At 36.6% G+C, this 23,475-nt stretch overlaps 1 protein-coding gene across 1 annotated transcript in view; it reads right to left on the reverse strand.

Annotated features, from left to right (window-relative positions):
* Positions 1-23,475, reverse strand: part of APOB (apolipoprotein B) — a 43,299-nt gene that overhangs the window by 14,192 nt on the left and 5,632 nt on the right. The window contains exons 3-25 of the mRNA XM_029285046.1: positions 23,166-23,311; positions 21,063-21,216; positions 20,757-20,915; positions 19,677-19,801; positions 19,479-19,561; positions 17,780-18,002; positions 16,306-16,533; positions 14,873-14,990; positions 14,631-14,777; positions 13,756-13,967; positions 13,504-13,515; positions 12,355-12,595; positions 11,274-11,450; positions 10,380-10,571; positions 8,595-8,762; positions 7,159-7,370; positions 6,496-6,678; positions 5,149-5,270; positions 4,217-4,427; positions 3,552-3,727; positions 2,760-2,947; positions 1,409-1,548; positions 572-945 (exon numbers count right to left, since the gene is read on the reverse strand). Of these exons, the coding sequence (XP_029140879.1) occupies positions 572-945; positions 1,409-1,548; positions 2,760-2,947; positions 3,552-3,727; positions 4,217-4,427; positions 5,149-5,270; positions 6,496-6,678; positions 7,159-7,370; positions 8,595-8,762; positions 10,380-10,571; positions 11,274-11,450; positions 12,355-12,595; positions 13,504-13,515; positions 13,756-13,967; positions 14,631-14,777; positions 14,873-14,990; positions 16,306-16,533; positions 17,780-18,002; positions 19,479-19,561; positions 19,677-19,801; positions 20,757-20,915; positions 21,063-21,216; positions 23,166-23,311 (3,991 nt within the window). The remainder of the gene's footprint in view (positions 1-571; positions 946-1,408; positions 1,549-2,759; positions 2,948-3,551; positions 3,728-4,216; positions 4,428-5,148; positions 5,271-6,495; positions 6,679-7,158; positions 7,371-8,594; positions 8,763-10,379; positions 10,572-11,273; positions 11,451-12,354; positions 12,596-13,503; positions 13,516-13,755; positions 13,968-14,630; positions 14,778-14,872; positions 14,991-16,305; positions 16,534-17,779; positions 18,003-19,478; positions 19,562-19,676; positions 19,802-20,756; positions 20,916-21,062; positions 21,217-23,165; positions 23,312-23,475) is intronic.

A 23,475-nucleotide genomic window follows, 5' to 3' on the forward strand; every position in this document is an offset into this window, starting at 1 on the left:
TGACTGACTAAACATTACCTAGCTGCCTTTCTAAGGCAGGATTAGAACTCGGACTTCCCTGCTCCAAGTCCAGCAACTTAAACATTAGATCCAAACTAGCTCGCTGAGTGGGATTTATAACAGATTATATTTATAGTAGATTATTTGGGCATTATTCTTTTTTAAAAGACATGTGAGGATTGCTTGGAAGTTTCAATGAAAACTAAATAATAATGTTAATTTAATTCAGTGTATGAAGCTAGTTATAATTTGTTTGACATTTTAGCATGTGGGACTGACTGGATGTTAGCTGTAGCAAATTACAGATGAAAGCAACTTCCTTTTAAATCTATAGCATTTACTTTCTTGCAAAATACAACATTTTTAAACCTGGTGATCATACATTGCGGTAGAAATACTTTCGCATGATCTCTTTTATATATTCATAAACATATAGGAGCAAGTAAGCAATTGCAGCATATAGTTGGGCATTGGAAATAAAAGTTCAATCAATGTTATATAATAAATAGTGAGGTAGGTAATATAATACATGCTTAATTAATCTGTTTTTATAACACCAGTTGATGCTTACCTTGCACATTATACGAAAGTAAGTCCAAAACAGAATCAGCTTTCATAAAGTATCTTGTTTTCAGACCGTAGGCATCTTTTGTGGTGTTAGCTAAAGAATAGGAGCCGGACCAATTGTAGTAATTGTTATACAAGTTGGAAGTGATCTCAAAAGTGCCCAACAAAGGTAGCCGAAGTGTGTAATCGTTAGGGATGGTGAATTGCGGAATTTTATACTCCTGTGATGGAATATTTAATCCCAGTGATTCCACCACCATCGCTGGTGCTCTTATAATCTTGGGTATGCTTATGACTTGTGATGATTGTCCACCGAATGGCATGGGGATAGTAATGAAAGTACTTTCCTTATTCCAAACGTATTTAATCTTGCCATCACTGAAACACAGAATTATCCACTGTAAGTTTAACAATGCACTATTCTTCTTCAAAACATGTCCATTTTAATAGACAGTAGACAAAAGCAGTAATTACAAAGCATTGTTATAAAAATGAATTGAAGTTCACTTCATCCTAATGAATTGAAGTGAACACCTCTGAAGAAGTGGTTAAATATTGCTATTTATTTATTTATTTATTTATTTATTTATTTATTTATTTATTTATTTATTTATTTATTTATTTATTTATTTTCATCAACTTCAATGCTTTCCCAATATGTGGACTTCAACCTCCAGAATTCTTATTAAAGTCTATGTAGGCTGCAGAATTGGGGGAGGTGAAGTCCATGGTTCTGGATGCATTCAGGTATGGGAAGGCTAACTTGGAAATTCCAATAGCTTCCAAACCATAATGGGGTGTGCCAGCACCAGACAAAACAAACTAAGATATTTTGCTTTACCTTTTAAAGAAAAGCTCTTCGGGAATGGTGATTACATCTACGATTTGAAAGTCAAGTTGTTGAAGTTTACTTAATTTGTCCTGTAAGTTCTGGGCATATGGAATATCTTTGGATGTCTTTTGCAGCCAGGTATTGGTTGCCTGAAAAATCATAGTAAATTATCACAATACAAGCATCTTACATTTAGGAGCAATTCAAACAGTTCAAACCCAGGACAAAATGCTAAAAACAGTAAGGATATAGTCCAGTGGTGGCGAACCTATGGCACACGTGCCAGAGGCGGCACTCAGAGCCCTCTCTGTGGGCACGCGCGCCATGCCCCAGAGATGGCAACTGTCCCTCTTCAACCAGCCGCCCGCTAACTCGCCGAGGTCCCATGTGGCTGGATGCATCCCAGCACGGCTGGTTTCCCTCCCCCCTGTCCCATTCCTCCTACCCTCGCTTGCTCTCATTTTCCTGGACATGACCCACTGCATCACCTCCTCAGCTGTCAGCTGGCTGTCCAGTTCAGAGGCGGCTTCTCTGAACTGCTGGCGGTGGGTTGCGGAGCCCCAGAGTGTGCCGGTCAAGGGGCCGGCAGGCTGTGGCTGCTGATGGACTCTGTCAGCCCCCATGCACTCGCTGGCCTCTGTGTGGGGGGGGCTGATGGTGTCAGGCAGCAGCCGCCCCGGCCCCTGCGTCACCTTGCCCTGTGACAATGGCACCCCCGCCCTGCCTCGCCTCGCCTCACCTCTCCCCACAGGACGAGCCTCCTGCCTACTGCCCCACCTGCCAGAGACCCCCTGGATCTCCCCCAAACCTGCCCGGTCCCCACAGGCGTCCCTCCCTACAAGCAACATCAAGGTGACCACGCCCACCTTGGCCACACCCACCCAGTCTGCCATGATCACCACTGTCACGCCCACCCAGTGGGCCACGCCCACCTGGCAGACGGCGATAAATAAGGGGGTTTTGGGTTGCAGTTTGGGCACTCAGTCTCTAAAAGGTTCGCCATCACTGATATAGTCTCATGTTACATTCTTCACTTGTGTGTAAACTGATGCACACCACCTTTTCTTTCCACACTTTTGAAATATGAACCTACACAAGATCCTCTTGTCACAGGTACTGCAACAATTCAATTACAATTTGCAAGGAGAAGAAGCCACAGCATTATTTCCACATTCTAGGGTCCCTGGCTTCCTGTTCCCTGATATTTTTATTGTCAAAATTGTGCTTGGTTTTGACTGGACCTTGGCTTTTCTTGGGAGATACTGGAACCTCCTACAGCTAGAACATTCAAATAATCTGAAATCACCAATTGTACCAGATACTTTGACAAGTGGTGATTATGACAGACACACCTACTTACCACAATAAAATGTGAAACGATGTGCCGGAGTGTCATATCAGTGTTAGCTACTTTGTGATTCAGAAGTCCATTTGCCTTGTTCTGCAGAGCCTTTGAATAACCTTCCAGGTCTCCAGGCAGATTGGCACATATTCTCTTCAAAGCAGCACTAGTGCCTGAGTTCCACTGAAGTTCCACTTTTTCTGTATCTGAAACCCAGAACCAATGACCCCATATTATTTCCCAGAGAACTTAGATTATGAAATTGAAAAAAAAAATCCTACCAGTTTCCATACCAGTTTGCTCTGAGGTAGAGCTGTATGTTGAAAAGACAGAGGAACACAAGGAACAATGCTAGAGATCACATTTTTCATGCAAAGGTCTGTTTCCAACCAAAGGACATACTCAACCCCATGACACACAAATTTGGAAGTGTTCCATATTTTGGAGGTATGACATGTAGATGAAGTTATACTGCAATGTTCTGTTTTAACAGACCAGCTAAAAGTCTATACACACATGGCAACCAAACTGGATATTTTATCCCTCAAGGTCAAAACCACTCAACTCCTGTGCTAGAGTTGTGTAATATACATATTCTGATTTAATGACAAATTGTACTCTTTAGGCCTGTATGCCCTGGTTCTCTCTATGTATGTCACTATAAAGATTTGTGCTATGAAGGGGGTTGGGCAAAACTGGGGTGTGAATGGAGAAATCTTGTCCTGCTACACAGAACCAGAAGGCTGGGTTTTATTGTTGTTATTGTTGTTTGTTGATAAAAATGTTTCATTTCGAGAAAAAAACTCCTACCATATCTTAAGACAATCCTTTCTGAAACTGATGAGCCATATGAGGTAGCTGAGGAGTCAAACTGGAATATCATTGCATTACTTGACCGACGGAGGGATATATCTGTTTTAGCTTGAGTCTGCAGGCGGGGAATAGAGATTGCCGCTTCCAAGGATGATTCTCTCCCAAAAGCAGAACTGGTAGAAGGAAATCATAAAAAAAGAAATAGACATTTTATATAACTATACATACTGTATGTATTTATGAAGAGAAAAACTATTGGAAATAAGGTTGGGAGTGAGAGCAAAGTGATTTTTCCCTTTTCTATGTGGAATGTGGGTGATAAGATCTTTGCTGCCATAGTACTTTAGGAGATAGCACACTGATCGATGATACTGGCATTCTATTATGGGTCAATTGGAGGAAGCACTACCTAGTCACACTATTTTCTGCCTTTTCTCCTTATTCTAAGGTCAACACAGGTTAAGACAACAACTGTACAACCAACTTCAAATCACTTGAAATGGATTGGACAGCATGCCAAGTGGAGTTGCCCGTAGAGATTCTTCTTCCACCACTATCAGCAGTCATCAGGACTTTTACAATATGAGTTAAGAAATCAAGACCTATTTGCATGCTATCAGCCCGGGTATGTCTATAAGAATTAGGGGGGAAAGTATCATTACCTTAGCCTTCCTGTGATGGTAATTTCAGGACTCTTCTCGTTGAGTATGTCTAAGATAAAGGCAACTGCTTTCTTTTCTTGATTGGAGGAATCGGTAATTTTAAGATTGGTGCCAAAATTGATGTTGAAACCGGGGGCCTGGAAGTCACTGATAAAAATTTTTTTGCCTCGATTGAATGTAAAGACGATTTTGGCTTCGCTTTCTTTTACACCTGAAACATACATTGATAAATGATTATTACAAATGTGCTCCATTAAAATAAATGGTCAACATCAGTGCAGTTCAAAATGTCTCTCAGTTCAAATATTAAATTCTTAAAATCTTTGTTTGGAAAGCCTTCCCTAGGCATACCATTGCTGATAGATCAGTGGTGGCGAACCTATGGCATGGGTGCCAGAGGCGGCACTCAGAGCCCTCTCTGTGGGCACGCGTGCCGTCGCCCCAGTTCTAGGCCTTCAGCTGGGTTTTATAAAACCTTTTCACTTTAGGCCTCCGCCGCCATGTGCAAAAAAAAAAAAGGTTCAATCAGTCAATTTCAACTTCTCAAGGAAAAAAAAAATCTTGCAAAGTTGGAATTGATTGATTGAACTTTTTAGTCCCCTCCAGTCTGCCATTACCACCGCAGCCACGGCCACCCAATGGGCCATGCCCACCCAATGGGCCACACCCACCCGGCACTCGACGATACATAAGTGGGTTTTGGGTTGCAGTTTGGGCACTCAGTCTCTAAAAGGTTCGCCATCACTGTGATAGATGCTTGATATATGTTGATTTCATTAAATTGCTAAAATTTCCTGCAACCTGATCTTCTAAGATCTTTTGACAGGAAACTAGTGGTTTTATACTAGTTTTTAATCAGAAAAGATATTTATTATTAGGCAAACCTTTGAAAGTTTTCCCATTACTGTACAACAAATTGCACAGCTTCTTACCTTTGGCTTGAGCAATGAATTTTAAAGTGTCTACCAAGTCTTTCCCCTCTTTGTTTAGTTCATAATTAGCACTTGCAATGTATTCCTTTACTCTTCCTGTTGGTTGTAGTTCAATTTCATACCTAAATATATCAAAATGAAAAGATAATATCTCATTGTGAATTGTGAATAATTAAATGGAGTAATAGCCAAGATAGAAAAGAATTACCATTTAGAAATCATAGCAAAAGTAAATAACCATAACTGATAGTATTAAAAAAGAGAGGTACCTAACAGTGATATAACCTTAAAAAAAAAGCATTCTAAAAGATTTGTTTATACTGTTGGCTACTACCTTAGCTTATGTAATAACTATCAATTATAATTTATGTGGAATTTCATAAAGCCTACATACAGTATCTTTAGTCCTACATAGTTTTAAGGAACGGAAGAATTGTCTTATTTCTGTTTTAGGCTACTTTCTCCCTTAAAATTATTCTCTTTTTTATTTTTGCAAATTTCTTTGCAAAATCTATTTGAAAATACACAAATGCAGATATAAATGATATTTAAGAGGTATTTAAAATTACAGTTTAACTAAGCTGTATTTTAATATCCATCTAATAGACATCATGTGACAGCTGTTATGACTTTGAAAATTTAACAATATTAAGTTCACTTCGGCCTATCAATTATTAGTGTGGTATATTCCTATTTCCCTTACTACCTTCTTCTTTTCCGCATTGTATTTTACTTGCCATTTTAATGATATATTCTCAACTTCACACACATAAGGTTTTGCATATGGGACTTATATAAATAATGATCAAAGGCAAAGTCCTACAATGCTGAGACTTTTGGGATAAGGAAATACAGCATCTATTGCTATTAGTTATCTACACAAATTATCACAATAAAACAACTCTAAAGATCTTTGCAGTAAAGAGTGGTACAATAAAATATAAAGGTACAGAATAGAATATAAAATATTTGGTATCAGGGTAGTCTGTCCTGAGGTTATATCATGGAAGTGTACAAATTTATGATGGACAAATAATTCAACATTTTGAAGAATTCATTACAAACAAATTCCTGGCTTTCAGGACGGTGAAGAGGGGCTTAATTTTTGGAGCCAGTAAAGCAACACACTAGTGCAACAAAAGTAGACAACCCCACAAAGAACCACTTCCCATTAATACCAGGAAGAAAATAAAGTAAGCAAAATAAACCATTATCTGAATTATGCATGTTTTATACAGTTCCATGAGCTTTTTATTTTTGGTGAAGGGTTTGTATTTGGCCTGAAATATCAAAGAATCAAAGAGGAGTTGATGATTCATTCAGAGGAAGACAATTGGTCTATCTTACCGGGTTTCTCCCGTCAGTGGATAGTAAGGTGCTGCAACTGTAGAGCTAGCATTGGAATATTCTATTATGGTGCAGAATTTAAGGCCAGTAAAGAAAGGAGAGCAATTGTTTTGTGTTACTCTATTCTCCATCAGTGGAGGAATCACTTCATTCCGAGTTGGGGTGACCAAATGCAAGACATTGCTGTAAAAAGAAAAGAAAATAGATGGCCTTTGTTCTTTCTACTGACTCAACCAATTAGCAATTAAAATGAAGAGTAGGTGATCATAAATTAAAATATTTTGTACAAATCTTTAATCTTGCCCTTGGAAAGTTAATTTACATTTCGATATCATCTTTGATAATTTAATTCTAAACTGATAGACCCAGCCCATGGTATTCAGACTGTTTAAATTATTCTTTGGCAATATAGAAAACTGCAATTTTATAGCAATTTGCAGATTAAGTTCACTTCAGAAAGTAGAGAAAGACAGTGACTAGATTGGCATATCATAATTGCATCCAGGAGCTATTTTGTGTAATGGAAGACTAAAAAAAATATTGCAGAACATTTCTGTACGAAACCAGTACTACACATTAAGGTTTTATGCAGGAATAGGAGAAATATGTTTTTAAAAATCAGCAACCAAAAAAAAAAAGTTGTTTGCAGAACAGTTACAATACCTGATGCTGAAAAGCTTGATTGGGGCCTTTGGTGCAGGAATGGTGAATTTAAGGTGTCCAGCTTTCAATGCAACATTGGCTTCAATTCCAGATTCATGGTATATATTGGTGTTCATCTGTACACCATTTCTAGCAAACTCGGGGATATTCACTCCTAAATGAGTTATAAACTCAACTGCCATTGATGGTTTAACAATCAAATCTGCATGGATCTAGAAGATACATATAAGATACAAACGTTTGTTTCATTTTTCCCAAGTACTTTTCATGGTGTTGCAAACTAGAATTCATTTCTGATTCTGATAGTAATGATAATGAGAGTAATCCTCACCAGGATGACAGGCAATATATTTCAAAACCCGAAGTGAGTTTACTAAAAATTGGTATTTGTGTTTCTCAAAAAGTCTGATTTACCTACACTGAAACCTTTTAAACTTGGAATAAACACATTTCAAAGTCAGTGCTGTCTTCAGCACTGTATTTATGATGTAATGAAATACTTATTTACTTCACTTCTATATACGCCTTTTCTAAAAAAAACCCTTCAGATCAGAATTTAAAATAATTTAAATGCATTAAAACAAAATGACACATTATAACCATTTCATCTATTACCAGTGGTGGGATTCAGATATGTGAACAACTAGTTCTCTGTGTGGATGCCACTTTCGGAAGTCCATTCTGGGCCTGGGCAATAAAAAAAATTAGCTACCGGTTCTGCCGAAGTAGTGCGAACCGGTTGAATCCCACCACTGTCTATTACATTGTAGCTATGTATTTGCTGCAGCACCTGCATTTTCTGCGTCACATGAGAAAAGCACATCTTCCTTCCCCTGTCCTGACCACTTTCTACAGGAGGACAATCGAGAGCATCCTGTCATACAGCATCACAGTCTGGTTTGGAAGCATCACTGCTTCAGACAGGAAGGCGGTGCAGAGAGTGGTCAGAATGGCTGAAAAGATCATTGGCAGTTCCCTCCCTCCCATCCAGGACATAGCACAGAAGCGTTGCTTGAGCAGGGTCCGTAAGATTATCTGGGACACTACACATCCTCTTCACGACCTGTTTTCCTTGTTACCTTCTGGGAGGAGGCTTTGTGGTATCCGAAGCAGAACATCCAGATTCAGCCATAGTTTCATTCCATACAGCATTAACCTTGTGAACTCTCAAGCTTCCTCCTTCCGTTATATATTCAAGATGGACAATATTTAATATTTATTTGCTACGTATATGTAGGGATGTGGGTCTATACATATATTGTTCATAGTATGTTTAGGTATGCGTCATGTATGTGTTTCACTTTGAGAGCGGGCAACTAAATTTCATTTTTGATGTGTGCCGTTGTGCCCACAGTAAAAAAATGACAATAGAGGTTATCTTATCTTATCTTATCTTATTGAAGGAACTTCAAAATTAGTGTGAAAATAAAACTCACATTCCTCTGTGAAATTTTCATTCCAACCTTTGCTCCAGGGGTGGCTACTCCAGACAAAGCTACTTGTAGCTGCAGTCCTGCACTTGTGGGCAGCTCAAATTCATTGTCCATGAAGATGTAGTGAATCATGAGATCATTTTCAGTCCCCTGGGAAATGGTCTGGACAATCTGCAGCAAATACATAGAAAAAACAAACGTGTTACATCTGCATCCTTACTAGGTAGTTTCTCTAGCTTCATGTTTTGAAAACTGAATGAAGATTCAAGGAAGATTCTAAGAAGTATGTGATTTAACTGGAAAATAACAAAAATAATTGATGGAGTAGTTAGTTATATTCAGGGCTTTTTTTTCTCATAGAATGCCCAGAGCGGAGTTCCGGCACCTTTTTTGGATGGAACCTTGTAGGGTAGACAAGGCAGGTTGTATAACATGTGTGAGTTCCGGCACCTTTTTTTTTTTTTTTTTTTTTTACAAAAAAAGCACTGGTTATATTAAGCCTCATTCAAACATATCTCAGGATTGTAACATGTGCCCAAATAAAAGCAAATGGGTGATATTAGAGGAGGTTTGCTTCCCTCTGCTGGTTTTCCTTTAAAAATGTTATAGCTTAATATTGGCTGGGATTTATTTACGGGGGGGGGGGGCAGGGAGAACATGCATCAGCTTCTGTATTGAACAAGAAGTGTAACATGGAAGTAGGGAACCTGAATATTTCCAGATATTGTCAATTAACACTCCCAGTACCATGGCTCAATTGACCTTGCAACTGCTAAAGGCTTTATGGACATTATCCTTTGCAGAGTAACAATCTCCTAGTATGAATGCTTTGTATAACTATGTCCCTAAAAATTCCACAACAAAAAGTACCCCAGTGACGATAATTGTTTCACATCAGTTGGGATAGATATATTACACCAGTGAAGAAGGAAATGTATAGAGTATGTTAAAAAAAGAAACACCCTTTTTGCCTGCCTTTTAAAGTCTGGATTGTATGATGAAAGCCAGGAAGAATATGAAATTGGTCAAAATGAATGTCTTTTAAAAAAAGTCAACCTCAAATATATGAAAGAGATGTGCTAATCTGGATTAGGGCTCCAATGGGAGGATCAAGGAACATTAATATTTTGTTCCTGTTATAATTCCAGTCCAGATTGCTTTCCATCTGCCTTCAGTTTGCACTGGAAGAAAAATTATCATTTGAGTTCTAATAAAAACTACCTGTTCAATTCACATAGACCCCCTCCCCCAATAGAAAGCAAAAAGCATAAAATCCCTTCTCATTCCAGAGTTCAGTATCCAAATCAGAATCCAAGATCTGTTTTTCACTTTTTCAAAAATATATTCCACAAATTGGAACAGTATAGATGGCATCTCATCTAGACGGGTTGTCAGGTTTCAACACAATGAATGATTACTAGTTAAAAACAAAAGCTATCTCACTTGTTCATCTTGAGCAATTCAATTTCCATGAAGCAAATCTTTTATTTTTAATGGGCTTGCATACTGCCCTCCTCTTATCCAGTTTCCCGGGAATTTTGATTATAAAAGATAAAATAAAATAAAAAAAGAAATAATTCCAGAATAAAAGCTGCTTTTATTTTTTTGGCCTCTCAGTAATTTTGTACACAACTCAGAAGGACTTCTCATTGAATTCTATGTGTTTTTTTTGTGGTTAAATGGGCATACAGGTTGCAAACTTAAATGGCTAGTGGTTAATTTGACTGAATAATGAATAGGAAATAAAAAAGGAAGATAGAATATAATGTTTAGTATCTGAATACTTACTTTCTGAGGTATACTCTGCAAAGTTTTAAAGCTTTTCAGAATCACATTTCCCAACAATTTAATATCACTGAATTTCAAGTAGCCCAATTCTTCTTGGAAGAGTCTGAAGTAGGCTTTGACATCTGGAGTTGGCTTGTTGGAGATTTCTTTAACCAGTTTTTCAAAATTAAGCATGATTCCTTTCATAATATCCTAAGAAAACAAGAAGAAAAGAAAATCCCACTCTGGAATTTCTTATTTCATTTGAAGAAAGAATTTAAACCAGCTTTGATTACACATTACATTTTAAACAAATGTTATTTAATCTACATGTAGAAAAAGCCTCCGGCTTCAACTATTAATCTGCACATTTTCTCAAAGTTTTATTTTAAAAATACTTTGAAATAAATACACCTTGTAAAATTTGCTGACAAATCTCTGCTGTAAAGGCCAAAAGAACCTCAGCTGCCACGATAAATATCAACTCTTTATGCCTGAACTTTTGATTTGACAACACATAGGATGAGGAATATTAGAATATGAAAATTATCTATATTATACAAAGACTCATTTGGTTAGATATTCAGTGAATCACCTTACAGCAGGACATTTCCAAATGATGTCCACTGACCTAATTAGTGATATTTCAGTGTTGCAGAAAAACTGCAAACTCCTTTGGAAATACAAACTCAGCATTAAATAAGCTGAATTAGATATGAAGCCATACCTAATCCTAAACTTACCTCCTTAAAGATAATTCTGAGAAACCTATTACTGCAGTAAGTGTGTTAGCTTTTGAGCCTAATAACAGTTCAGTTATTTCAGCATTCTATTAAACTTGACCAAATACTCTACAGAGGTTCTAATGTTTATTTGTAAATTTTAACAATAGAAAAACACCAAGAAAACACATACCTGATCCTGTGTTGCATCCTTGGAATATCCAAAATAATTAAAAAGGGCTTGGGAAAATTGTTCTGGTACTTTGCCATCAATCCAGTACAAAGCTTTGGTAGCAGCATCAGGGAAAAACCCTTCTGGTCCAAACATTGCTTCAACAGTAGGCTCTAAGTTTTTCCCATCCAGACCAATCTGGTCAAATGAAAATGAAAGTCATTTCACTTGGAGATCCTGGGTTAACTTGTCTAAACATTCAGTTCTAGGTGTTTCTTGACCAAAGTATCAGTTTAGAAAGTCTTGTGGAAGATAGATTGTTCTTTCCATAGGGAAATACAAATTTTAGAGCTTCAGTACCCCCAAATTAAATGCAGTCCAGGAAAGAATGAAGTTCTTGTTCATTTCTTGTTCAGGAAAGAAATGTAGCCAAGCTGTTTTAGCAACAAAAATCTATTGGCTATCTTGGAGTAGTGTACTTGTTAGATTTTTTGATTACTTTCTTTTGGTTTGTTTTATTTACCTATTAAATCTTCATTGACTTCCAGTGTTTAAGATTAAGTTGTTTCAAACAAATGAATTATGCATTTGGGGAAGAGGATTAGATTTGTGAGTGACGGTAACCAAAATTCTAAGCATCTTGATTTCAAAGTGATTTAATCCCAGATGTTTGATTATTGAGCTGCAATGTAAATAAACAGAATGACTTCAACTTTTTTGGAATTTCAAATATAAAATTAATGGCTCCTTGGTGTTGTGTTTGGCCATCATTGCATACAGAGACTTTGTCCTTTGATATCAAGATACTAGCATGGTCATGATAGCTGCAGATTTAGCAGTTTTGTTCTTATTCCAATTGATTGCTGAAACCATGAGTATATTTTGATGAAGTGAAATGTACTGAGCCTCTATACCTGTTGGATACAATTTTTATATAGAGTTGACTTTCAAAACTGTATCCTGTTTTGAGAGCTTTCAGTTCCAACACAGTATTTAAATTAAATGGTAAATAACACAATACTTTGATAACAATATTAGTAAGGAGTAGAAAAAAAAATAAACAGGAAGAAAGGAGAAGAAAAGCATCTAAAAGCTGCTGTACCTCAAATACATCCAGAGGTCTCAGCCCAAATAATTCTAGTGTTGTTTTCAACATGGCTTCCTTAGCTATATAGCTGCTTGGATCGAACAGCAGGTTTCCTTCCAATTTTGCTGTGAAAGGATCCTGAGACCATGGGACAGTCATCGTCTTGGAAACTTGATAATTTTGTGAAAATCTTCGGAAGTCTTTGACTGTCGGCATCTGGTTTCCTTTAAGCGCCTCCTGAATTTTGATCCTGAGCCTGATTACAGAATGTCCAGTGTTGTTAAAAAAAATAAGCAAAAGAAAGAGTTAAAAAAAATATCCTAACAATGTTGAGGTAATTTCCAGTAATGTAAATTTATTGTATCATTCTAGGGATTTCTTTACCAACTGGATCACTGGTGTATTATCTTCAGATGGGAGGAGAGAAAAAGTGATCTGAAGGGAAAACCCTATAACTAAATTCTGAATTACTACTTCAGTGCAGCCCTATCAATGAAACAGTGGTCAAAAATTTTAAAATGACTTTCTAAATAAAATCATGAGCTTTAAGAGTCCTCAGAAAACAAAAGATTTTATTTGACATTAAAACACTATAAAAAATTGCACTCCCCCCCTAAAAGTCCTTATTCCCTTCAATTGGGACAATTTTGCCTCACAGTTCAGATTAATAAACTACTTCCCAAAGGGAGCAACTTTACTTCAGACTTTCCTTCTGCCCACATCATTTTTCAAGAAGAAATTCCAAGAGCACCAAGATTGTACAAAGAATTTGGGAAAATCTTTTCATTTAGGGGCAGGTCCACATTTGATTTGTTCACTCTCTTTGATACATGCCTCAACTGGTAAGAGTTACTCTTTAGCTCCCATACAATGACATTAAGGTTAGTCCATTTAATTTTGGCCTCACAGAATATCCACTTATGTAATCATACTTTAGCAAGGTTAGAGAACAGAACAGAACAGAATTCTTTATTGGCCAAGTGGGATTGGACATACAAGGAATTGTCTCCAGTGTACATACAAGCAACAAAGTGATAGGTCATAGATAATAAATCGTAAGATACAAACAACAAATCATATAATACCAACAGGAGAAGGTAGTAGGAAAGATGACAGGTGAGAAATATGAGAAGATGACAAGATAATAGCAATACAACCTACTACATGGGTAAATATCTTTAGGCCTAAGACAGTGCTGTGGGAGTTAGGTGTTTAGCAGAGTGATGGCACGGGGAAGAAGCTATCTTTGTGTCTAGTTGTTTTGGCATGCATCCCTATAATGGTGTATTGTGTGGAAAAGTTGAAACAGTTTATGAAGTTATTCATTAAGGTTAAAAGCATAATTTCAACTAAAAGCATAATTCCAACTAAAAGATAAACAGTGAAACAATTTCAGCAGGTTTGAAAATAACTTACGGTTCATTGGAAAAATCAATAGTATCTAAGATATTGGCAATGTGGGAAGCTACAAAATTTTTGACTTGTTCATTCTTGTCCCTCAAAGAAACTTTAATGATTTTGGAAAGATCAGATGTAGAAGGGTTTTTCATCAGCAGGAGATAAGCTGCTAAACGTTTATCAGCCGGGGAAGAGGCCTCCTGGAAGACTCTAATTAGCATTCCACGATCCTGAAATAAAAGAAAAAAATGTAGTATTTTCCTAAAGTATCAGAGTGGCAGCAGCTGTGATTAATTTAATTACTATGCTTGGTTTGCTATGCTATGCTGGTTTAATTGCTATGGTAGGAAACATTTAGGATTTAGTGCTTCACATTTAGGACTCACCAGAGCTGTGGTGGTGCAGTGGGTTGGCATGTGGTATTACAGGCTAACTCTGCCAATAGCCAGGAGTTTGATCCTGACTGACACATGGTTGACTCAGCTTTCCATCCTTCCCAGATCAGTAAAATGAGAACCCAGATTGTTGGGAGCCAATATGCTGACTCTGTAAACCACTCAGAGAGTGCTGTACAGTACTATGGAGTGGTATATGTCTAATTGCTATTGCTATTGCTATCGATTATCTAATTCATCAAAAGTCTATAACACAAATAAAGGAATCATAAGCTACATTCTTATGGAAAATGAAAATGTTTAAAGTCCATTTTTTATACTAATATGATTAATAGAATCATATGAATTAACTTTTAATCAAAACAGTACCTTGAAACTAATTTGACCAGTATATGTGAAATTTGTTGTATCTTTAAATATAAGATTTCCTTGATACCCATCAGAAACAGAGTACCGTATTTCAAAAATCACATTAAGTTATATAATAGTCTGCTTTACCTCATCATTTAGATCCATTTTTCTCAGTGCCTGAATAGCTGCTTTCTGGATGTCAAGAGATGCAGCATTACTTCGAATACATAGTTTTAGGGATTGCTTCACATTGGGATTGACATTTTCCAAAATGTTTCCCATATTGCCAATGACCTGTGAACCACAACAGAAAATACAAGTTAGATTTTTTTCCCTACCAAGAAATATTAATCTGTAATGTTAAAATTAGTACTTTTACAAACAAATACCCTCAGGGTCAGGTAGGTGAGGTCTTCATTTCCTGAACATTCATTGCTGATCAAAGATGTTACGAAGTTTGCAACATCTGTTAATTCTGGTGTAATTATTTTTTTCTGGGAGTAGAATCTGGAAGATAGGAAGAAAACTTTGAAAAATCTTTCAAAACTGCAGGATAATTTCATATGTAAAATCGGTAATTGGCAGATTGAGAGTTCATCTTTGCAAAGCCACTTCATGTGTCTCATTACTGTAGCTCTGTCAAATTTTAATCAACAGCTGCTACAAACTGACCAGAGATATTGTCACAATTAGAATGTTTGCCATACAGTATATTGTCTGTGATAACAATGCATAGCCTTCAATGTTAACATCTTTTAAAGAGTGTGTGTTGGATGGCTGGGAGGTGGAGATTGTATATATTACCGTTAATGTGTGAAATTAGGCATTTTGTAGAATGCCTAGGAAATCTACAGAATGCCAGAAATGGGATGTCAACGTATAAAATGTTTAATATTTCACACATTTCCTAGGTATTCTATTCTAATACGAAAAGGTAAACTGGCAAAGTATAAAATACTCCAGCTAAAATGCCATTCTAGCCTTCCTTGTTGGTTAATATTGGTCTTTTTCTTTTGTTTTTTTCCCAGTAAGAACATCCTGTATTTTGCATTTCTTCTTTCACCTTTATATACCACTTTTCAATAAAGAGTTAGGGTTATTATTATATACACTGCCTAGGGAATGTAAATATTAAAATTATTAAAATATTAAAGTAACAGAGACATTTCATACTTTGTCTAAAAACATCACACATTCTATAGATTTCCTAGGCATTCTATACAATGCCAGCTTTTCACATATTGCCGATAACATACACAATGTGAAAGTCATAACAATGAAAGCTCATGTAACAGTTCTCATGTCCTCAAAGGGAATAATGAACCACCAGCTGGTGGGTGGGATACTGGGTGATCCCAATTTCACATTGCTTATTTTCAAAACATATATAAATAATTTATTGCAAATAATTAAAAAGTATAAACAAACAAATAAAGCTCTTCTGTTGCTAATGTTAGTCTTCCTCACTGCCCAGATCTAATTTTTTTGTTGCGCAAAATGTATATGTGGAACTAATAAGATTGACACTCAAAGACATCACGTACAATATGCTTACACTAATTAATCATTCTCTCACAAGCAATATTCCTCTCTGTAAAAACAGGAGGGAGCTTTTTCTAAGATGCTCATCTTACTTAAGTTTTTTTTTATTAATCAGAGATAGTTTTTCAGTCAATTAAAATGTTAGTAGTGGCTTAATTTAAGTCATTCATTATTTTAATGGTTGCATTCCTAATGGCAACTTTAATGAATGCTGTATTAGCTAAATTTTATTCCTAGGTAACATCTTTTCCTATCAAAATTATACTAAGTTGTCACATACCTATTCACCGAATGGCTCAAGGCGTAGAAAGAAGCTCGGCTTGGGTGATACTCAGCCATGTTTAGAATCTCCCGTATTGTTTTAGTGCATGGAGAAGGTAGCAGTCCCAAGCTGAATGTAACTGCATCTGCCACCAGAGGGTCAATGTTGCTAGTCCTCAATATTTGAAGGATAGCTCCAAAGCATTCTGGGGTTCCACACTGAATCAGGGCCTGTATTGTGATGGAGCTATAAATAAAAAGAAGCAGAGGAATCACAAGGTTGGTCTAAAAGCAAATTCACATACTGCTGTATTGGCCAAGGCTTCACGGTTTCTGCCTTAGAGTTTATTTTAACTGTCTTTCTGTATAGATGAGCTACCAAAACATGCGTCTCCCAATATCTCTGAAAAATTATCCAATTAGAGAGATGATCAGCCAATAGTTATGCTGAAACTTTTAGTTTTTCATGTTCTAGCTTCCTTATAAATTGATGCCAAAGCATTGCATCGTTTAGAGAATTCAGAAGTCCCTAAAAGTTTCATCCACTCTCTAATCCAGGGGTCCTCAACCTTGCCTACTTTAAGACTTGTGGACTTCAAATTCCAGAATTCCTCAGCCAGCCATGAAAATAAACAACATGGAGGACAATGGTATAACTTGTCTTACAAAAGAAAGCCCATAAGGTTGATCCCAAGTTTAACGCTAGATGATACCTTTCTCATAGAACGCCCAGAACGGAGTTCTGGCACCTTTTTTGGATGGAACCTTGTATGGGAGGCAAGGCGGGTTGTATGATGTGTGTGAGTTCCGGCACCTTTTTTTTTTTTTTTTAGAAAAAAAGCACTGCCTGTACAGTATACTGCTTTGAAATAATATTTGTAAATGTTATTTTAAAATGGTTTAAAATATAACATATAGATTAACTTTGATGCAAAAGGGGGCATTTTTTATTTAGGTTGACAGGATTATATGTGTTAGCCAATACGTTTTGGCTCCTTCAAAGGATATTGAGTAAATCCAGTTGTCTGATGAAATAAAAATGTTTTGAAAGAATCAAGATCCTTTCAACAAAACTTTGTCCAACAAAGTTTCCAACAAAACTTTGTCCATCAACAATATTCCAGAATCAATGGAACTTGGCAGCCAATTAATTTAAATAAATAATAATAATAAAGTGGGCGTGGATGGTTTTCTCTCTTAAATATGGGCTTTCTCTAAACTGGATATGAGAATATATAAGGAGAAGTAAGAAATCCTGTCACATAAGTAGATTACCCACCTAGCAATACTGAATCTTCTATGCTCTGCTAATAAAACCTTTGCCCGCTATTCTCCCTGACTTATATTTGCCAGCATTGGCCTCATTGCATTGTGTAAGTTGATCATGGCCAAGTCATATGGCCAAGGCAATACAGCTGAACATCAATTGTGTGGCCTATTCATTTCCAGTGTAGGGTTCTGTTATAATAAGTCAACAGATGATGACGAAATACCTGGAAGTTTCCATCAACTTTGGCACCATTGGACCAAGAGTGCTGTTATGCAAGCTTCTCAGACCAGTAACAAATCTGTAGAACAAGCTGGCTCTTTTATGGTTCTGCTGAGACACTGACAGTTTTTTTAATTCTTGAAGACTTTTCAGAACAGCATCACCATGCCTGAGAATTTTGGCCTCCACATTCTCCAAAGACAGTTCTCTCTTTATCAGGCCAGTAACTGAAAAAAAAGAGAGCATCTTTTCAAAATGATGCCATCACATCACTACCCAGTTCAAAGGATAATTGAATAACGAGTAGTTGTTTGTGCTGTGTTCAAGAATTGGCTTTGCCTGAGTGGAATTGCAGATCCTTCCAACTGTAACCACTCATGCCCCCCTAAAGATACTCCTAGAAGTTGAAGGATCCTCTGAAACGATGTGAAATACGGATGCCTCTGATGCATACAGGGAATAAGCAAAGTCTAGGTACATTACTTTGTTCCACTAACGTTTAGGCAGCAAGAGGTACAATCACTATTAACTTATTGTGGTACAGGTAGTCCTCAGTTATGACCACAATTGAGCCCAAAATTTCTTTTGCTAAGTGAGACATTTGTTAAATGAGTTTTGCTCCATTTTACTATCTTTCTTGGCACAATTGTTAAGTGAATAACTGCAGTTGTTAAGTTAGTAACTTGGTTGTTAAGTGAATCTGGTTTCCCCATTGACTTTGCTGGTCAGAAGTTTGCAAAAGGTGATCACATGACCCCAGGACACTGCAACCGTCATAAAGATGAGTCAGTTGCCGAGCGTCTGAATTTTGTTGATGTGACCATGGAGATACTGAAACAGTCGTAAGTCACTTTTTTTCAGTGCCATTGTAACTTTGAATGGTCACTAAATGAATTGTTGTAAGTCAAGGACTACCAGTATTAGTTATCATTAGTTATCAGTTTTATATTACATCATTCAAGTATACAAACTCTCATCCTGGAGACTGTCAAAATAATTAATTTTCTTTGTTTGTAAGCTAGCCAAATGTCCCGGTTAGCAAACCAGAAGTTGATCAGCCTTGTTCCAACAGGAATAATGTCATATTGAAATGCTTCTATTTCCAAATCAGTCTAATAGGAAATATTAATCAGTATCTTTCTTTATTTCTTTTCACAAGTCTTGCCTTAGATTAGCTCTATCCAATTTGTAAGGCATTGTTCATGTCACCAGTGGTTAATGGATGCTGCTGATGAACCAAAGACCATGTTGCCTTCTATGCATGAGTCTTTAAGTAAAAATCAAAACAGGTTGCTCACAGTCCCTCTCTATATTGCATAGGGTAATCATTAATATCCAATAAACAGTATTTTACTCCTTTTCTCTTTCTATAGAATCTTCTTAAATTTTGCATTCAGTCTTTGCACTGATTATTTTAAAATCTTTATTACAGCTCTTAAAGAAGCATAATAGTCAATGAGATACTGTACTCCACAACTGTGGCTGCTTCCATTTTTTCCTTATAATAATAAATAAATAAATATAATAAATGATTCTTCAATGAATTAATAGACATAAATGCTTCCTTTAAGGCCTCCTCTAGGAAACCAGGTAGGTAAAATATTAACTCCTTTTTCCCTCTATGGGTAATAAAGAAAAAAATAACAACCCTACATGACCCATAGGAAGTAGATCGAAATGAAAACCATTGCTTAAAGACTTACCATCCATGCTCCTGGTGTTGCTGTTGGCGATGCTTTCATATTTCAGAGTTTGAATGACTTTCGCCATCATGCCATACTGATTTCTGTTGCAATAAGAAAAAAGCAACAAAGCCTTGTATAAAGTAACATGGTGTTGTTTACAACCATAGATGTAAACTGTGATAAGGAAGGGGTCGGGAAAAACCTTATGCAACTTACTTGTATGAGGAGGGCAGGAACAAGTGTTTCTCAGTGCAAATGGCTTCAGATATGTGCTTTTTCTTTGTATCAACAGTGTAGTGGCAATGCTGGTTGCTGCTTATCAGGGTGGATAAAGGTGCATTCTACAAAACATAATTGTGGCTAAATTAGATTCAAAACCTCCAAATCCACAAAGGTTATTCCCGTGCTGGGAGCCATAAAGGAGGGACCCACAAAGAGTTTCACCATTTTTCTAGGAAACCTGGTGCATTTTTATGAGTATTGGACTTGCTGACTATTTGTCTTCTTGCCAACTATTCTAGTACAAATGTGGGCGGAGCAAAGGAAGAATGAAACATTCAGATCTTCTTCTACTAAGCTGGTGGGTCATCTTCCAACAGTCCTTGCTTGTTTACAGTGATCAGAATAGCAATTAGGGTTGCTGTCTGTAGAATATGATTTCTGTGACCACTTGTTTAGCTTGTCATCTATTTTGGTGAGCCAGTGATGATGGGAATTTCTTTGTTCAGGTGCTTTTGCTACATTTCCAGCTGGATACAAATATACAGTTAAATGTTCTTCCTTCCTTGGTATAAAATCATATAAAATACTAATTTAATCCATACTTAAAATTATTTAATCTTTTGTAAACAGTCATTTATATTAACAACTATTTTAAGTAACATATTATCACAGAGTCGATAAACATTTTGTGATTCCACAAAGTGATTTGTAATTGTGGGGCAGAGAAAATGGATTTACTTTTTAGTTATAATGCCTGAATTTAATTTGTGATCTTTAATTTGTGAATACCACTTCATAGGTTTAGAAAGGCCAATTTAAGAACAAAACAAAATGAGGACTTTAGATCATGACTCCTGCTAGAAACTTACATTTCCCTTTTTTAATTTTAATTTTTGGTTGCTCACAAAAAAAACCTTCTTATTTGACCCCTGAGGAAAGAGATTTCATCAAATTATATTAATAAAATGATGGCTGAATTTTGTAATGATAGTGATTGTGGAATATTAGATTGTGGTGTATCTCAGTCATATAATGCATATAGTCCATATTTTCTGTCATGCTACATATACTTACCAAGCCTTTAATGAAAGCAATTGGGCTGACATAATCTCTGATAGGGTTGAAGTTCTCACAAGATTTCAGATTTCTTGTTATTTCAATATCTGCTAAATTAGCAGTGGTTTTTCTATTTTTTACTTCAATGCTGCTGTCACATTTTCCATATACGGTATCCTACAAAGACAAAAATACCACATTTCTCAACCACAGCAAGCCTGGTGACCCAAAGGCCATTTCCCACAGGGGAGACAATTTGCTTGGCTCACTGAACCATGTTTAATCATATTAATTGAAAGAAAACAGGATGGCCATGCTCTTTACCATGGATAATGTTTGAATATTGTCTTCCCTCTCTGTTGGCACAAGAAGAGCAGAGATGATGCCTCTTTTGATGTTGAGTATATGTGTAGCTTCACTATCCACAGGATATAGCTCTACATTCTTCTCATTCTGAATCTTGACTTTCAGCTCATATCTGTCCAAACAAAAACATCACATATTTAAAGAAATGAAAGCATTGTTTAACATTAGAATATAAAACAGGGGACCTCTGAGTAAACTGCTGTAGTGTAGAATGATTTTCTTCATGTTTCAGCCAATCCTGTCTTCTGTTTGTTTTTCCTATTGACCTATTCCCTAATATCCATTTCTACTTGGGGATTCCAAAACATTTTGGATTGCTATGACTTGTTTTTCTCTTCAAGAGCTTTTTAAATATGTTTCACAGTGCACCATTTGCTTGCACCACCCTCATGAATCACCTCAGTTACTGTCAATCTTATTATGATGCTTGGCAGTATATCATTCTCTGAACTGAATCTGTTCACACCAGAGATTATAAAGCAAACTACATTGGATTTAAAATCTTTAAGTGTAGTAGCTGATTGTCATCTTTTTCCTAACTTCTTTTACATCAAAAAATAGTCCCGCGCCTAGCATACTATCTCTCCAGTTATTCTCTAATATAGAACATTATATAGATTTTCATTACATATATATAAACAATCAGCTGTAAGCTACTCTGTTATTATGTCTCTCTGTGTATGTATGTGTATGTGTATATGTACACACATACACATAACCTCCCCAAATTGTAGGATCTCAGACAGATCATGCCTATTTTTTTAAAAAAGAAAATATTACAGTATATGCCATGATGCATAAAGAAAAGAAAAGAGAGAAGAAGAAATCCCAAGGTTTTATTTGGCTTAATGCATTTCAGAAAAAAAGTATTTCTTTTTTTAAAGAAACCCCCCCCATTTTATTTGCAATGAAACATTCTTGAAAAAGGTGGTTTTTTTTTCCAAAATGCCTCAGACCATTTTTTCCCATTTGTACCTGGAATTCTTCTTTCTCTCTTACGTGTTTCTGTTTAAAATGCATTGTGGTAATTGCTGATGACATGGCTTTAACTGTTGTCATAACAAAGAGCATGATCCTTCCTTGTCCATATACAATTTTGTATGTCCAGAACTATTTAGTAAAGTTCTGTTCTCAAACTACTGTTTGTTTGAATTGTTACTGTTCTTCCAACAATTGGTTTTCAGACAAAGAAATAAATCATGAGGGTGTTTTTCAGAAATTTCTTTCATAGATGACTTGAAAAAACTGTTTTTCACCGAATTTATATTTCACAACTTCAGAAAAAAAAAGAATGGAAATCTAAAATCTTTCCTTCTTACATGGGGCTCTATGCCTGAAAGAGATTTCCAGCTGGATGCTTTACTACAATCATTAAAACATCCAGACAACTCTATTGATGTTCTGCTCAAAGTCTGAGTACTGTTGCACCATTACTGTTCCCCGGTTCCATAAAGAGTATTAGAAAGCTGATCATTAAAGATATGAAGTAAAGCAGGCTTCTGGATAAGATAAGACTAGTTGCTTTAAAGCTTATGGAGTGCTGTAGCAACACACCATGTCTGAGTATAGTATAAAAGCTATCTGCAACGGAACTGTACAGTTTATTCTCTGGTTCTTCCTTTGGGACACAACTGAGACGATAGCAGTACTTCAGTATTTGAGGGGCTGCCACAAAGAAGGAGAGGTCAACTTATTTTCCAAAGCACCAGAAGGCAAGACAAGAAACAATGGATAGAAACAAATCAAGGCAAGAAGCAACCTGGAATTAAGGAGAAACTTCCTAACAGTGAGAACAATTAAACAGTGGAACTGCTTGCCTTCAGAAGTTGTGGGTGCTTCATCGCTGGAGGTCTTTAAGAAGAGACTCAATGGCCACCTATCTGAAATGGTATAGGCCAGGGTCTCCTATTCGAGCAGGGGGTTGGACTAGAAGACCTCCAAGATCCCTTCCAGCTCTATTCTGATTGGGTTGGATTGCTCAGTATTCACTGTCACTCACTGTCAGAAGATATTTAACTAGCGTTAGAATTCTACAGAAAATTAGGTAGGACTTTTTCTTACTGGGACATGGCAGCAGCAAATTCATCTGAGTTCTTTGATTTCTTTAATAGAGCCTTCCCCTGGACATCTATACCATATACCTCTTCGAGGGTACACTGGTTTATCTTCAGGACAAAATTATGGAGTTGTGGAACTTCCAGCTCAGCCTGAAAACAGAGAAGTTAAAGGTGTAAAACACTGGTTATTAAACCAATTAGTTTGGAATCACTTGAGCATATTATGCAGGATGTTTTCAGAAGAGCACTGCTATTTTCCAGTGTGATTGTGCACAGATGGCTGGGGATCTTGCTACTTAATTACTTAGCTGCAG

The sequence above is a fragment of the Protobothrops mucrosquamatus genome, unplaced genomic scaffold, assembly GCF_001527695.2.
Source record: "Protobothrops mucrosquamatus isolate PMUCROS unplaced genomic scaffold, P.Mucros_1.0 scaffold1230, whole genome shotgun sequence".
Classification (NCBI taxonomy): Eukaryota; Metazoa; Chordata; class Lepidosauria; order Squamata; family Viperidae; genus Protobothrops; species Protobothrops mucrosquamatus.